The 15,834-nt window shown below is 40.0% G+C and overlaps 1 protein-coding gene across 1 annotated transcript in view; it reads right to left on the reverse strand.

Annotated features, from left to right (window-relative positions):
• Nucleotides 1-15,834, reverse strand: part of tmem65 (transmembrane protein 65) — a 66,168-nt gene that overhangs the window by 4,227 nt on the left and 46,107 nt on the right. Inside the window, exons 2-6 of the mRNA XM_015973336.3 lie at nt 14,165-14,209; nt 11,207-11,274; nt 11,039-11,093; nt 2,233-2,275; nt 997-1,102 (exon numbers count right to left, since the gene is read on the reverse strand). Coding sequence (XP_015828822.3) covers nt 997-1,102; nt 2,233-2,275; nt 11,039-11,093; nt 11,207-11,274; nt 14,165-14,209 — 317 coding nt within the window. The remainder of the gene's footprint in view (nt 1-996; nt 1,103-2,232; nt 2,276-11,038; nt 11,094-11,206; nt 11,275-14,164; nt 14,210-15,834) is intronic.

Below are 15,834 nucleotides of genomic sequence, written 5' to 3' on the forward strand. Positions count from 1 at the left end.
GGAGGCGACCCGCGGCCAGCGGCAAAGCCGTCTACGCGTTCTGTTCCATGGCGAAATCGAATCTTCTGTTGTTTTGTTTGGCTGTGTCAGGTTGGAGGGAATTAAGGTTATTTAAGCGGTTCAGAGTTAATAAAGTGGTAGATATGATGTTTCACAAGGTGCTGCTAGAGTTATGTGAAATCTTACTTCTGATTTTACTATAAAACATAATAATAATCAACTTCTCCATGTTTGCTCAGAGATGTACGGAGCATCCTGTCCGCTCATTGGTCAGTGAATGAAACCTCCGTTGATTGGTCCTCGTCCGAGCGACAGCGATGAAAAGTTGAAAATGTTTCGACTTTCTGGGATCGCGTCGCTGGGTCGCCTGTGCACGACACGTGCACGGGCGCAAAATTTCACACGCACGTTTTTCTTGTTTCGCTTGGTAGGAGGGAGACCCGCGATTATCGCTTTGTCGCGCATGTCTCATTGAAAATGAATGGAGGAGAGGCGATGTCGCCTCCCGTGTGTCGAGCCCATTAGGCGGGTGAGTCCGTGAATGCTACTGTGACATCATGATGTACAAATGTCTGGCTTTTCTTATCTGAGCGTTTCTATGTGTAACTTCTGGCACAGGAAGCAGGGGTAGAAGACAATTAGCATGTTTAGCCTGCACGTCAAACTCAGAGTGAACAATCATATTTTAAAAATAAGCGAGTGAACTTAGCATTTAAATGCAACAAAACAGTGAAGTTTTAAAACAGTCACACTAACATGTTAACTCAGCTGCCGGCAAACGTTTTCCTTTTCTCATTAGATGCATTTAGGATCCTTTCGCTTCACAAGAAACCAAGTCAGCAGTGAATCTGCTGACTCTCAGAGGTGACCTTCACCGTCTTTGGATTTATAATATAGAACACACGTTGAACCGAACAAAAATCGTACTTCTTCTGCTGAAGTTACTCTTCATGCTGACAGAAGAACAAGTTTTTAAACCGGAGTAGCAAACCTCACCATGTGAGAGCTGAGCCTGGTCTGCCACATGTCCACTTGTTTAGGTGTCAGATCTGGAACCTGCATCCCTAGTTTGGTAGCCAGAACTTCTACGTAACCTGCAAGACTACACACGCACACGCACACACACACACACACACACACACACGATTGCATATTTGTCCATTTTAACCAGCTTTATTTCCACAAGTTCTAAAAAAAATTCTCATGATGTTTAAGCTCTTCCCACTCGACTGCTTAAAGAGACAATGTGTAGTTTTTACTGTTAATCTCTGGAAATATCCATTGAACTGTTGTTGAAAATGAATTAAATGACGGTTGGCGGCTTTGTAACATAACCATAAAAATTGGGTGTAAAAACATGAGTGGGTCCAATTCTCTGGGCAACGCCATGTTAGATGCTTTAGCTTCCTTCTACGGGAGCCCATGAGGACAAAACACATTTACTGATTTGTAACAAACGATTATAAAACTTTCACCGTTCATAAATGTTTTACACATTTACCTCTTCACTCGTTGCCCGTGAGGAAAGGGAGTCTGATGTGCTTGTTGTTTAGCTGGAGGTTGCACTCCCAGGGATTTTTGACCCTAATGGGCATCCGTTGGTAAAGTCTTACTCAAACACAAAAATAACGCTTGCTTGCAATAATTTAGGTATGTAACCCCCCCATTGCCAGGGGAAATGCATATTGTCACTTTATTCCCTAATTACAGCCATTAATGTTGTACATTTTATATTAAATGACATTTCTTTTTTTATTTTTCTGTCAAACAAATCAATCCAGTTGTGTCTCCAAATGTCTGAGCTACTGAGGACTAGCAGGTCACTCTGGTCATTTTTAGGCAACTAAGGCTGACAAAAAAAAGTCACTTTTTTTAAGGTGCAAAAACATTTTTATAAGAGGAACTATGTTTTATTTAAAACTCGTGTGTTGCCTTTTAATAAGGTTCTGTGACCTTAATGAATCTTAATGTAACTATTGTGATTAATAATAAAATATTATTTAAGGTAAATATAGCTGAACAAAATAATAGAAGATGCTTCAAAAAGCAACAAAACAGCCATTAAATGTGATTTTTAGGTAACAAATAATTAGAATTGTATATAGGAAGAGGGGAAAACCCCCACAGACTGATTAATTTATAAAAGCACTAGATGAAACTTTTGAACTTCATGAGACTTGACACACGCCACTCAATAGTCATTCCTGTGAGCCGGTTTAACGTGCTGCTTACCCGAGACCCGCCAGATCTGAAACCAAATTCCCCAGAGCCGCAGCTGCAGAAACACAGAGAGGAAAACACGTCGATTCCTGCTGCTTCCTCATGGAACAAAGAACACTTCATTTTTATGTGAGATTCACCGTTCTTCTCGCCAACATGGTGAATAAATAATGTCACTTTAACATTTACATTTCAATTCAAAGCAACCAACAAGAAAAAACCAACATGCAGAACATGCTAGTCCTTTTAAAGTCAGAAGAGGTGGTGAAGGACATCATTAATGTCAAAAATGAAATGCTTCCGGTTTTTTCCCTGGCTGAGGGATCCAATTAATCTCTCCGCTCTGATCTTTCAGTTTTCCTTGGTAAAAGTGTTGGTTTTACTCTCTCTGGTGAATCTGATTACATTGATCCCACGGTGGCAAGTTGGGCATTGATGGGAGCCACGACTGAAATCCAGATAATAATCAGGTTTTATTCTACATCATTATCCTGAAGCAGTAGCAACTAGAATCATATAACAAACATCTGCTCTCTGGTGTGTTGACTTCACAGATAAGAAAATGTCCTCAGGTACACAATTGTCTTCAGTTAACAGAATAATGTCGTAAACCTTTTGAAAGAAAACCTCTTTTGAAAGAGGAGTAAAGGAAGCCATTTATGTCCACTGTGAGCAACCATCTTTGAACAGAGGCGGTGGTTTACGACACCAGCTGTCTGCATCTATAATCCAGTTTTGAGATCCCTTCCCAGATGCCTCAACGCCCACGCATATCCTGGGCCACCTGACCTCAGGAATTCACGTGATAGGGTGGGGCCAGGCTTCACAATGAGCTCACCCGAAACTCTGGCTGAATAGGACCCACACCCACCCTCACACCTTGGCTCATGTGTTTATGTAGAAGATCATCAGGGGGTCTTTTGTTCCTTCTTCGGGAAACTCCCACTGGGTTTAAATCTGGGACTCTCCACCATTTGACCTTAGAACTGAAGAAGCCTCTCGGATGAGAGGTGAAACGTCTTCAAGCAACTCAAAGAAGTCCAGACGCTTTTCTTTCAAAGCCCCTTAAGCTGGGCGTACACTGTGCGACTTTTTCACTCGTAGCACTCAGCTTCAGCTCAAACTGTACGACTTCCTCGCAGGGCAGATCTCACGAGTCATGCGCTCACACTGTACGACCCAGTTCTCGGATGCGACCTGACTGCTCACACTGTACGTCTGGTAGCAACACGTCGGACCTAAAAATATGCTAAAAATAGCAGTTTTTACTCAACACGTCAGACTTTTTGGTCTTGTTTTGCCTGTTGTCCTTCGGGAGTGCTGCAGGAGGACACACAGGGATTTATGGGGGTTGGATGAGGAAAACGAAATAAAGAAAGTAAGTCTGTGTTTAGTGATCAGTTTAATTTGACATGAACACGACAAACACGCTTTCTTGACAATCTTTGTGAGGAAAAAAACGTGTAGAAATAAAAATGAACAACGTGTGTTGTTAGGGAAACAGCGGGCGAGCGGTGTTGATGCAGGATTGCGCATGCGCCGTGAGCGGTTCTGATACTTTTTGGGTCGCAGCTGCTTGCAGCGCCGCTTCAACAGTGCGATACCCTCACGAGGGACGAGCGAAATATTAAACACGCCAGAAGTTTGTGCGAGCTCACGATTGCTGATCGGTAGCTGGTCACGTGGTGTTAATCGCCTCTCGTAACCCCCTGTACACTACACGACGCTCAGCGCAAAACTCGCCCCGATCTCGTGGATTCTCGCACGAGTGGAAAATCGGCTCAAAAAAGTGAAAAAGTCGCACAGTGTACGCTCGGCTTTAGACTACAATGACCTGGATGACTGAGAACCTTCACCGACACACTGATAAAAGATAACCAAGTGGAAACATTTCATGCTGTAGTTCTTTTTTTAAAACACAGAACAGTTTTGTTACCCGTTTTCCTGCTACGTTTCGTTTGCGGCTGCAAACTTTCTCAGGCTGACGAGTCAGAACGAAACTGTTCTGTGTTTTAAAAAAAAGAACTACAGCATGGAATTGGAAACGCGACACAGCAAGAACACACCTAAGAAATAGAAACATATAATTACATTTTTTAAATATTGTACAACATATTATTAATACTGGTTAAAACTAATAATTATTAAAAGTTAAAATTAATATATAATAAAATGTCATTTAATTAAAAGAGAAGGTAATAAAACACTGATAACATATACAAAAGACGGTAAAACTGGCTAAAATAGATCTAAATCAATTAAAAGCTATACTAAAAAGGTGAGTCTTGAGCCTGGCCTTAAAAACAAGAACACTCTCTACGTCTCTGAGGTCCTCTGGCAGACTGTTCCAGAGGTGAGGGCCAAAAAACTGGAAGGATGCCTCGCCTTGGGAGCGTGTCCTGACTTTTGGAATGATGAGAAGATGGCTGCCAGAGGGGCGCAGGGACCGCAAAGTCTCGTATCTATGAAGCAGTTCTGAGAGATAAGAAGGCCCAAGACCATTAAGACATTTAAAAACCATTAAAAGAACCTTAAAATCGATCCTGAAACGTACAGGAAGCCAATGCAGCTTGTATAAGATAGGTGTAATGTGCTCCTGCCTCCTGGTCTTCGCCGGGACACAAGCTGCCAAATTTTGTAGGAGTTGTAAGCCTGAGGTACTCTTTCTGGGAAAACCAGAAAGCAGGGCATTACAGTAATCAATTCTACTGGTGATAAAAGCGTCCATCAGCGTCTCTGTATCGGCCAGAGAGAGAAAGAGGCAGACTGTGGTGATGTTTTTCAAGTGATAAAAACCTATTTTTGTAATGTTCTTAATGTGGGGAATAAAAGTTAGCTCAGAGGATGAATTAAGAGTTAGGGACTGTAGATGTGGTAAAAGTTGGACAGTTTTCTTTATTTATTCAGCTACAGCCTTTAGAAAAATATAGTGCAGTGCTTGTAATGTCTACTTGGGAGTTACTTAGCGTATTACAGGACTATAAGATAGTTACAAACTTTTTAATGATGCCACTTATTTTTGTCATTTTTGTGCAAACAGGTAAAAGGTAAGGTATTCAAAAAGGCCGAGTATTTCTCATTACACACTTCTGACACCATCCTAACAGATGTTATGAATTCAATAGAAGATATGCTGGTTTAAGTAATTTGGTCTCTTTTCAAGTTCATGTGTCTGGTTTTCAAGGCTAATTAAAGTTGATGTAGTCTGGATGGGGATTAGCTATTTGGCTAATTTAATCTGCAGGAGGCAGTGACCGACAGCACGAGCCGTTTTCAGCTCTGTCTTGTCAAATGCACCACGTACGTTACAAAAAAAGTTACTTTAAATATTCAACCGAAAAAGAGGCGAGCTGAAGAAGACCTAGGGAGTACTGAAGAAACATGAGCAACAGTGAAGCAAGCACAGCGAGATCTGTTACTGTCTGTGTGTGTGGATGAGCCGGAGCAGAGATTTGTGTGTAGGGAGGGGCGGGCGCTTCATGTGACTGGCCAATCACAGAGCATGAAGGCAGTCAGTTACCCAATGACAGGGTTTCCCTTACATAGGCGTAGCCGTGGCGGCCCGCCACGGCTGAAATCCCAACGCCACGCCTACAAGATCCCAAGTTTTTTTTTTTTCGGGCGCTGTTTCCCGAAGAAGCAGCGGGAACTACTATGTTGTCGCTTGTGATCACAACAGGTGGAGGAGCAGGCAGGGCAAGGTGAAGTTACAGCAGAAGTTACTGAGTTTAAAATTAGAAAGGTAGCAGTGGATATAATGCCTTTTGGTTTACATGTTTCAATAGCATTAAGATAAACGAGTGTTGACGATCTTGCCAGGTTTTCCTCCCCCCACCAGGATAAGCATCACTTATTCATGTAAAATTTATTTATTTTTTCATGTCTGACTTTAACAGCATCTAATACTGTATTACGATGTGAGCGCAGCAGCGACAACTTAAGATCGATGTGTGAGCAGCCTGAGAGGTCGGGTGTTTTCATCTGAACCCTTAAAACCTCCAGCAGGCTATGCTGCACTATTGACGTGTTAGCGCGCGGCGCTAACAACTTAGCGACGTGACATGTCTCGAGAGACAGCGTAAAAACACGTTGGACGCTTCTTCTGAAGCAGGAAAATATAACCTCTTCTTAAGCAGAGCACGACGTCGCCTCGGCTCGTTCACCCGACTGAGCTCGAATAACCTAGCACAGCCACTGGGTCGTTGGAGCTGCCCCGTGACTGCCTGATGGAAAACCAGCGGGCTTCATCAGACTCGTAAAGTTTCTTGTTTTTGCTGGGGACCCCCTGTATTTTACCGCTCCCTCCTGTAGTCTTCCCCTATTCAAATTTAAAATGATTCTGTTAAGTCCGTGTATCAATAGAAAAAATCTCTGCCTCTGCAGTAAATGTAGTCTCCAAATAATAAATAAGAGGTGCATTCATCTGTGTATCTCCTTCGATCTGCATTAGTGATATTCTCAGCACCAGAACAGTGAAGCAAAGAAACAGATTCCTGAGTTTGTTAGTAATTTTATTTATTAGGTGCATCTGACCTGTTCTATTTTTCTCTGAAATGAGATCAAATCAGTGCTTCTATGGGTTGTCTCCTCTCTGCACTAGAAAATTTTACTTTATTTAGAGACGTGTCATAATCTCTCCCCAAGCCCCCTTGTGTCAGTCACCACTTTTGTCTGTTCAGTCTTTTGCAACAATCTTCTGCCAACATGGCGGAAACATAATTAGGTGACACAGGAGCAAAGGGTCAATAGATTGTAATGATGGAATCTAAAGGACTAGGACTGCCACTTTTGGATACCGTGACAGACTTTACTACCACCAATGCTATCCCACGGGATGAAGTGGTTTATCTAGACCATCAGTGCCATATTGCCCACATACACATCAGCATGTTTACACTGACAACAGATCAAAGTTTCAAAATAAACAATGCGAGCAAGCGGGAGTAAAACTAAAGGTGTGAACATTTTACAGATCAAAGTGTACCTTTGGAGAGTTACCAAATCACCAGTCAGCTCCTTTGTCCTCTACCTCTGAGGCTCTATTTTCAGCAAAGTCAGCTTTCAAACAATTCCATTTAATACGCAACATAAACAATGTGCAGCTTCTATAAATAATTAACACTGAACTGAATTTTCCCAAATGCAGGAGACAACTTACTGGAATATAGCTAAGCTTATTTCTAACGGAATCTCTGGAGGCATAAAATGGAGAAAAATAACGCTTCAAGTAAAATCCACAAGGGTCTAGAACTCCTGATAGATGTCTTCAGTTTGAATTCCCTTCAATGAGGAACTGGTGACGGTGATGAGGTGAGACGGAAATGCAGTTTTGCCTCATCACCTGCACCGTGGACACAGATAGTGGACGACAGTGAAGGAATGGGAGTCAGTGACACAGTAAAACCCAGGAAAGCATCTCCTCCATTAAAACAGGAAATTAAATTGGACCTGTTAACTGGTTGGACTATGACAAAACAAATCGAAAGCAGTGCCTGGTGGATAAAGGCATCCGTAGAAAGCAATTGATCCAGAGCCTGCCTTCAGCCTCTGATTTGCACGATGCAGGGGAAATGGGAGCCAAGCATCCATGGAAACGGGATAATCTAGTACTGAAGAGAGGGAGAAGACAAGCTCTACTGCTTTTATGGCATTCACAGTGTAATAAAGACCCGAGCTGAGACCCAGAACAGGACCCATCATGACAGCAGACTGAATTGCAATAAACCTTTACTAAAATCTAGTAAAAGTGTATTAAATTCAGTTTCAGGCTAAATTTATACTGCTGGTTTCATTATCTGAGCTTTAGTTTTAAGAAAAATATTTGGTGAATTTACTGATGGGAGAAATGGTGACGTTTACAGACAAATATTGTGACCTTTCAGTCGAAATAAAAGCACTAAGACATGAAAGGATGTGATTTTTCTCAGATGATGGCTCAAATGAAAGTTATTTTTTCATGAAGAATTCAGAAGGCACATTTTGTACAGGAGATCTTGTGAGATTGGGTTATGTCCTCCAAGAAAACTTTTTAAATCAAAAGTTTTAAAGCAGTTCATAAGTCTGCATCAAAATCTCAAAGAATTTACATTTAGAAGCTACATTTCTTCAAATGGTGCTGTTGAAGACTGTTTATTTACCATATTTGAAGTGATTTAACATCTTTTTAAATATAAATTATTCAAAATATTTAAATATTTAAAGAGCAAGTCACCCCTAAATCAACTTTTTTTTGCTGATAAACTACATAAACGAGTGTCTAATCGTGCTGCAGACATGTGTAGTCAATAATTTGGCACTTCAGTGCATCTTAGTTAAAATTTAAATATTCTGCCTAAAACTGACAGTGTTGTGCCGTCGTCAGGTAAAAACTCTGCACTGCATTTGAATTTAAATCTGCCACTGCTATTGGCTAAGAGGTATGCTATGATGTAAACTGGTACATTATGATGTCACAATGTCGTTGTGAGCCTGTGTGTGTGTATTGGTTTGCGGCTCCGCCCTCTCGGTCTGCAAGGCAACAGCATTTGTTGCATTTTTCAAACATGAAGAGGGAGTTGAGTAAGAATCTGGCAGGGGTTGACTTGCTCTTTAAATTTCAATTGAAGAAACACTGATTCTAACATTGTTAACCAAACACAAAACTATTGGATTTTTTTGTGAAACTAACTGATCACCACTATTATCACTAGTTTATTAGAAAGACCATATCTTATTATCTATTTGGAACCATTCTGCTTCATCACCTGAGGATCGCTGAGAATGTTGATGTTTTTTAAGAGTAAGCCCAAGACCGATCTTTTTAGCTGCATCTCCTCACCCAACTCCTCTGTCCTCAGCATGTAGAGTTCATAAGCACAAAACCCTTTCATTTATTGATATTATTGTATTTTAGTGTGTGTGTGCGTGTGCGTGTGTGTGTGTGTGTGTGTGCGTGCGTGTGTGTGTGCGTGTGTGTAGGGAGTTCCAATTTCAATGGGATTTTTGTTTATTTTTGTATAGCACTTTGAGCTACTTTTTGTTTGGAAAAGTGCTTTATAAATAAAATCTGATTGATTCATCATTGAAGACTCAATATTGCAATACTGAATAAGCAATACCGAAACACAAATGTATTTCTGACTTTGATTAAACTCTTAAGTCACAACTTTTGAGAATCGGTTACACAGAGATGCTGAAGAAGCTGTTACAGGTGCACCAGTTGAATCTAAGACAGTAGAAAGTAATGTTATTGTTTTATTTTCAGCTGTTAATAAAATCTGGTTTAAAGATCAAATCGACACAAGTCGACTGTGTTCATGTTGGGATTGTGAGTCGCTTTGTTGCATTGAAAAGTGAAATGCATTTTATCTGCAGGGCGTCAAACCTGCTGTTGCAACTAGTGATGCACTGATATGAAATTTTTGGGCCGATACCGATATTAACTCATTCACTGCCATTGACGACTAAAGTTGTCATTTTAAATCCAACCGTTCACTGCCAATGACGACTAAAGTCATCATTTGCATTTTTTTACTGTGTGGGCATCGGCTCGAGCCCCCGCACCGTGAGAACAAACATCTCAGCTCTAAAGCTGATCTTCATCCGCATACGTCACACGTGACGTGATCAGGAAGCAGAAAATCCATGTGTTAGGAGATCGTTTTGGGCCGTTCCTGTAAAAAAAGTGATGCACGAACCGGAAAAGCTACTGCTGATCACAATTCGACAACGGATTATGAAAGAACGGATAATGCTCGAAACACGCGGATTCTTCCTGATTTAAGAGGTGAGTCTCCGCTTTGTTTTGGTTGTTTTGGTGTCGACATCATCCTAGCGCGCAATGTTCTGTAACTCTTAAAAAAACCTGTAAAAACGGTGAGAAACGCTAGCAGCGAATGAGTTAAGATCACTGTTATGGTCGATAACAGATATTTGCCAATACCGATATACTGACATTAATGCGTCCAAAATCTGCAGATTTTGTATAGAATGAAAATGATTAAAGTTGAATTTGCATTATGTACACGCAACACACACATTTACGGTTCTGAGATGATTTCATTCACTGTTCACATGACTAAACAATCACCCCCCCCCCCCACACACACCCACCCCACCCTCTGAAACAGGCAGGTATCTACTGCCCCCATCGCCAGGAAAAATACACACTGTCTTTATAAAATGCCTTTAAACTACTCGTATAATCTTCAGCACCAACCTTAACCCATTTAGTTACAGGAGGATAAAGAAATATCGATAATTTAAGGAAGTTGTTATTTTTCCACTAAAACAAAGAATCCTCAAACCTTTGGTGCAATTTCTAGAAGCTGAGTCATTACTGTCTTACAAGTGTCTCCTCCAGCCAGAGTCATTAAACCAAATCAGACTTGCTGAGGACCAGGAGGAGGACAGCTACAGCCTCGGGCACATTTTAATACCAGCTAATTAATTCACCCTTTTATTATTTATTTTTTTGTTCCACACCACTGGTGGACTCTTAAAACTCTTAATTTGAACTAAATAAATTTTCTTTTTGCATTTGCTGACTTTAATTTTTCCTGAATACAATATGTGCTGATGGATAAGGTTTGCTTGTTTTCCTACAGGTCAGAAATATATATTAAAAAAATGACTTACTATAAATAAATGAATTACATGTCCTAAATCAGATCTGGTCTCAAAACACATCTTTATATTTGTCCCAGAAAGCAAAATATATCATCAAATTCAAACGGTCTTGGTTGACTACTCGGTTATCGGGACTTTAGGACATATTCAGTAAGGAAGTACATTTAAATAGTGATGTGACTTTGCTGCGGGCTGTTTGATCTGTTCTTACCAGCCATGGTGGAGATTCCCAGAGTGACTCCAATGGAGAGCTCAATCTGTGTTCCCTGGAGAAGAAAAGAGAATCAGGTCTGACGTTACTCCTGACTACGGGAGGAAATTAGACTTTCATTGGAGTCCAGGAACTATTTTCTATAAAGAATAATTAAAGTGCGCTCACTGCTGCGATCATGATGGCGTTGTCCAGAAAACCAAATCCAACAAAAGGAATAGCATTGTGGAATAGCACTGGAAACAAATAAAAGAACAAATATAACAAACAATCTGTGTAGTTGTTTTCTGAATGACAATACTGAGGAAGGTTGAGTGACGTAGACAATACTGTCCATGCGATATTAGTCAGTCCAAAAAATTATGATGGGTGATATATTTAGACATTTGTGGGTCTGACACACACGGCATGGAGCAATCCATCCATCCATCCATCGTCTGAACCCGCTTGTCCACATATGGTCGTGGGGGGGTTGGTGTCTATCTCCAGCGTTCAATGGGCAATCAGGCGGGGTACACCCTGGACAGAGTGCCAGTCCCTCGCAGGGCAACACAGAGACACACAGGACAAACGATCATGCGCACACACACACACACACCTAAGGACAATTTAGACAGACCAATCAACCCAACAGTCATGTTTTTGGATGGTGGGAGGAAGCCGGAGTACCCGGAGAGAACCCACGCATGCACAGGGAGAACACGCAAACTCCATGCAGAAAGATCCCAGGATGGGAAGCGAACCCAGGACCTTCTTGCAGCAAGGCAACAGCTCTAACCACTGCGCAGCCCTGGAGCAATCCACCAATCACAATAGTTCCTGATCAGCTTGCAGAAGCAGACCTTTAGAGGTCCTAAAGTTTGAGATTGTTGTTTTCCCAAATGAACTGGATTTTTTTTTCTTGTTTTAATTCTTGAATTATTACAAGTAAACACAACTTATACAATTAAAAAATGGGTGCAGGCAGAAGCATAAGCTTATAACCCAAACCCCCAAACCATTTTAAACGTAAACTAAAATTTTAGAATAGCATACCAATACCATAATTTATACACCATTATTGAAATGTATGAGAATGCATTCAAATCCCCATTCTGGCTTTATAAACAAAAATAACCTTTAATATTTTATGCAGTTTTTTCATTGACTTGATTCATAATATTTAACCTGATTTGATTGAAACATACCCATGAACTTTAACATTGTTGAACAATATTTTTGCTCCTGATCTAATTTATTCCATACATCAACCCCAACACAAGAAATACAAATGGTAAATGGGCTGTATTTGAAACAGCACCTTCTAGTCCTGGAAACTTAGAACATTTGTATCATCTGCAAATAATACAAATTGTAGTGTTTTTGAAACTAAACATAAGTCATTAATATAAAGAATAAATAACAAAGGACCTAACACTGACCCCTGTGGGATACCGGTGGTCACTGTCAGTAGTTGTGAATCAGTGTTGTTAATGTGGACGTTTTGGAGTCTGTTCTCTAAATAACTCTTAATCCAGTAAAAGGCCACACCCCTGATGCCATATCTACACAATTTTTTGATTAATAAGTCATGACTGACGGTATCAAAAGCTTTGGTCATGTCTAAGAACACCCCAACAGCATACTGTTTGTTGTCAATTGCATCAGATATTTTCTCCACTAGATCAACAATTGCCAGAGAAGTTGTCCGATCACGTCTAAAACCATATTGCTGTTCAGAAAGAATATCATGATGCACAATAAAGTCATACAATCTTTTATGAAATATTGTTTCTAGTATTTTGGAGAATTGAGATCAAATAGAAATCGGTCTGTAATTAGAAATGTCATGTTTGTCTCCAGCCTTAAAGATAGGGATGACTTCTGCAACCTTCATCCTTTCAGGAAATCTTCCTGATTAGAGAGACTGATTACAAATATGTGTAAGTGGTTTGGCTAATAATTTATTTTACAACAGACATATCAAATCCATGCAAATCTGCAGACTTTTTACTTTTTATCTTTTTAACAAGTGTTATAACTTCATTTTCATTTATACCTTGAATAAATACAGTTTTATCTAAATTTGTTATTTTACTTACAGCATCAGCATCTAAATTAGTATTTGCTATATCCTTTGCCAAATTTGGCCCAATTTCAGTAAAATACTTAACTTTTTATATTTGATGCAATAAAAAGATTCTGGGCCACAATTGGTTTGAGCTACAATTACAGTACATGGGGCGGCACTTTTGACCCATCAGCCAATAGAAGATTTAGCATCGGCTGAGAGGGTAACCCTTGATTTGGTGGATCCGGTACAATGCTAATTAAATGTTAGAAGCCAATACGAAGATTTAAACAGAGTTTACATAGAAAAAGATGCATGTGAAGCACATTTTCAAGGCTTTCACCTGCACTGTTCACAGAATAAAGAAATGAGTGTGTGCTCAACCATTTCTAAATATTCTCACTCAACTTTTCAGACTCTGGATGTGATGACTGAGACTTACATTTTCTCTCAGCAGATTGGATAATCTCTAGATAATCTCTGGTCCAACAGGTTCAGTTGGTGTTAACAGAAAAAATAACGTTCCTACACCAAAGTGCTAGCTGTATACGTTTGCGTTTCTTTTGGTAAAATTCTAAAGTTTGTAAATTCCCTGTATTAATGTATGTTTTTTATGAAACATCTATCTGCCTGCATATTTTAAAATGATCAAACCACATGGAAAATACATTTTTATTTCCCCTTTCAATTTTTACAAATATAATTTAATCTGGGAAAGCTTGTGTTGAAAACAAGACTATTGTAAATGTTTCCCTTGCATCATTTCACACCATTTAACCAATTAAATTGCTGTGTCACCAAATGAAGCAAACAAACCATTTGATGACCAATCAAAACTTCCATTTAAGTTTACTGATTAAATCTACACTAAAATAAACAAAAAACACCACCCCAAAGAAGGTCTGCGTACATCGGAACATCTCAGTGTGAGACTTTCTTCCAAAAATACCAAGCACATATGGTGTGTGTGTGTGTGTGTGGTGTGTGTGTGTGTGTGTGTGTGTGTGTGTGTGTGTGTGTGTGTGTGTGTGTGTGTGTGTGTGGATTTATTAAATATGCCAAAGTGAAGCTCTCACCATATCTGATCTGGGCTGCAGTGGGTGGGGTTGGCTCCAGCGTCTCTGAGGAAAAAAGAAAGCATCAGAGTTTTACTCATTAACTGCTGAGGTTTGACCTTAGGGAGCTACAGCAACACAGGCTGCTCATCAAAGTCTACGCTGGCGCTCTATCTTTCCCACTCTTGAGTCCATGCTCCACGCTGATTACAGAAAGACCCCCACCGTAAAAACTCTGCTTCAGATCATTTATGATTTCTGTTTTCTTACATTCCACACTTCCCCAGACTTTGGAACAGTCTACCTTCAAATCTCCGTCTCTCTAACACTGTAGAGGTCTTTAAAAATCATCTAAAAACTCACCTTTTCATCCAGGCGTTCCCTCCCTAAATATTTCAAAAAGATGGCTTTGTTCGGGTTCACACCTTCACTTTGTTTATACTCATGATTTAATTTTCTACTTTATCACTGCTATTGTTTTTCTGATGTTTTTATTGGTTAGAGGTATTTGCCCTGATCTTTATCATGTTGTACAGCGCTTTGTGATTTATATCTGTGAAAGGCGCTATATAAATAAACTTTTACTTACTTACTTACTTAAATAATTAGCTGAAACACACAGACATGCTTGCTTGTGCATCACATGCTCATGAAGCCAATTAGTGTTTGTAAAGGTTAGAAGACAACACACGAACTGAAGCGTGTTCGACTCCAGCAGTGAGTACATCCTAGCGAGTGTCTTGCCTAATTTTCATGTTCTACTTTCTCTTTCCTCTACTCCTCTCATCATATTTTGGTTTTCCCCTCAGGAGACACAAATAGAGCAGAAAATGAGACAAGGATTTATTTAAATGAGACATACTTGCTTTGAAGCCTTTTTTAAACACGTGTCAATCAAATGTGTTGGTTTTGTCACAGTTTGCTGTTGTTTCTTATGGAACTGAATATATTCAGGCAAGATTTCAAGACAGTGTGCCGTCCCTAACCTCTACATGCTGAAAACAATGGATCCATCTTCATTTTCCAGCTTTAATTCCTCGTCTCTGATCCGAGACATCCTTCAGTCAACAAACAATGTATACACTTAAATTTGAAGATTATGAGGAAGCCACTGAGAATTAACGACACCAGCTAAAATCTCTCATGACTGCTAAGTTAATCACTTACTGACATAACTAGGTGAAAAAGAGAAAGCAGGAGGCCAACAGTGCAGGATGAGGGCACTTGTGTCAGATTTAACGCGCTCTACTGGGACCGTTACAACGCTCTTCCAAAAGGTCCGCTGGTAAGCAAAGGTTAAAGTCTGTTTTTAGTAGGGCTGCACGATATTAGGAAAACCTGTGATATTCGATAATTATGATTAATATTGCGATGACGATATTACTTACGATAAATGAAAACTTAACTCAGGAACAAAATTAATCAAAAACAAAGAAATAAAAAAATTCTAAAAATGAGAAAAGCTAAAGATGTGAAGAAAGGGAAAAAGGAAATAAACAAGAAAAAGCAATCAGTGGCTCCCGGGAAAAGCAAAATCAGCGAAAAGAGCAGACCAAAGCTAACTCAGGTGCATGCTAACCATCAAAATGAAGTGCCGCCCGCCTTGGGGGTGGGCATCTGACCTATGAGAACCCACCCAATTGGCCAAATGGGTGAAGAGCTCTATTTCATTTGTTAAAAAAACATAATGC

The sequence above is a fragment of the Nothobranchius furzeri genome, chromosome 19 (assembly GCF_043380555.1).
Source record: "Nothobranchius furzeri strain GRZ-AD chromosome 19, NfurGRZ-RIMD1, whole genome shotgun sequence".
NCBI classification, from domain to species: Eukaryota; Metazoa; Chordata; class Actinopteri; order Cyprinodontiformes; family Nothobranchiidae; genus Nothobranchius; species Nothobranchius furzeri.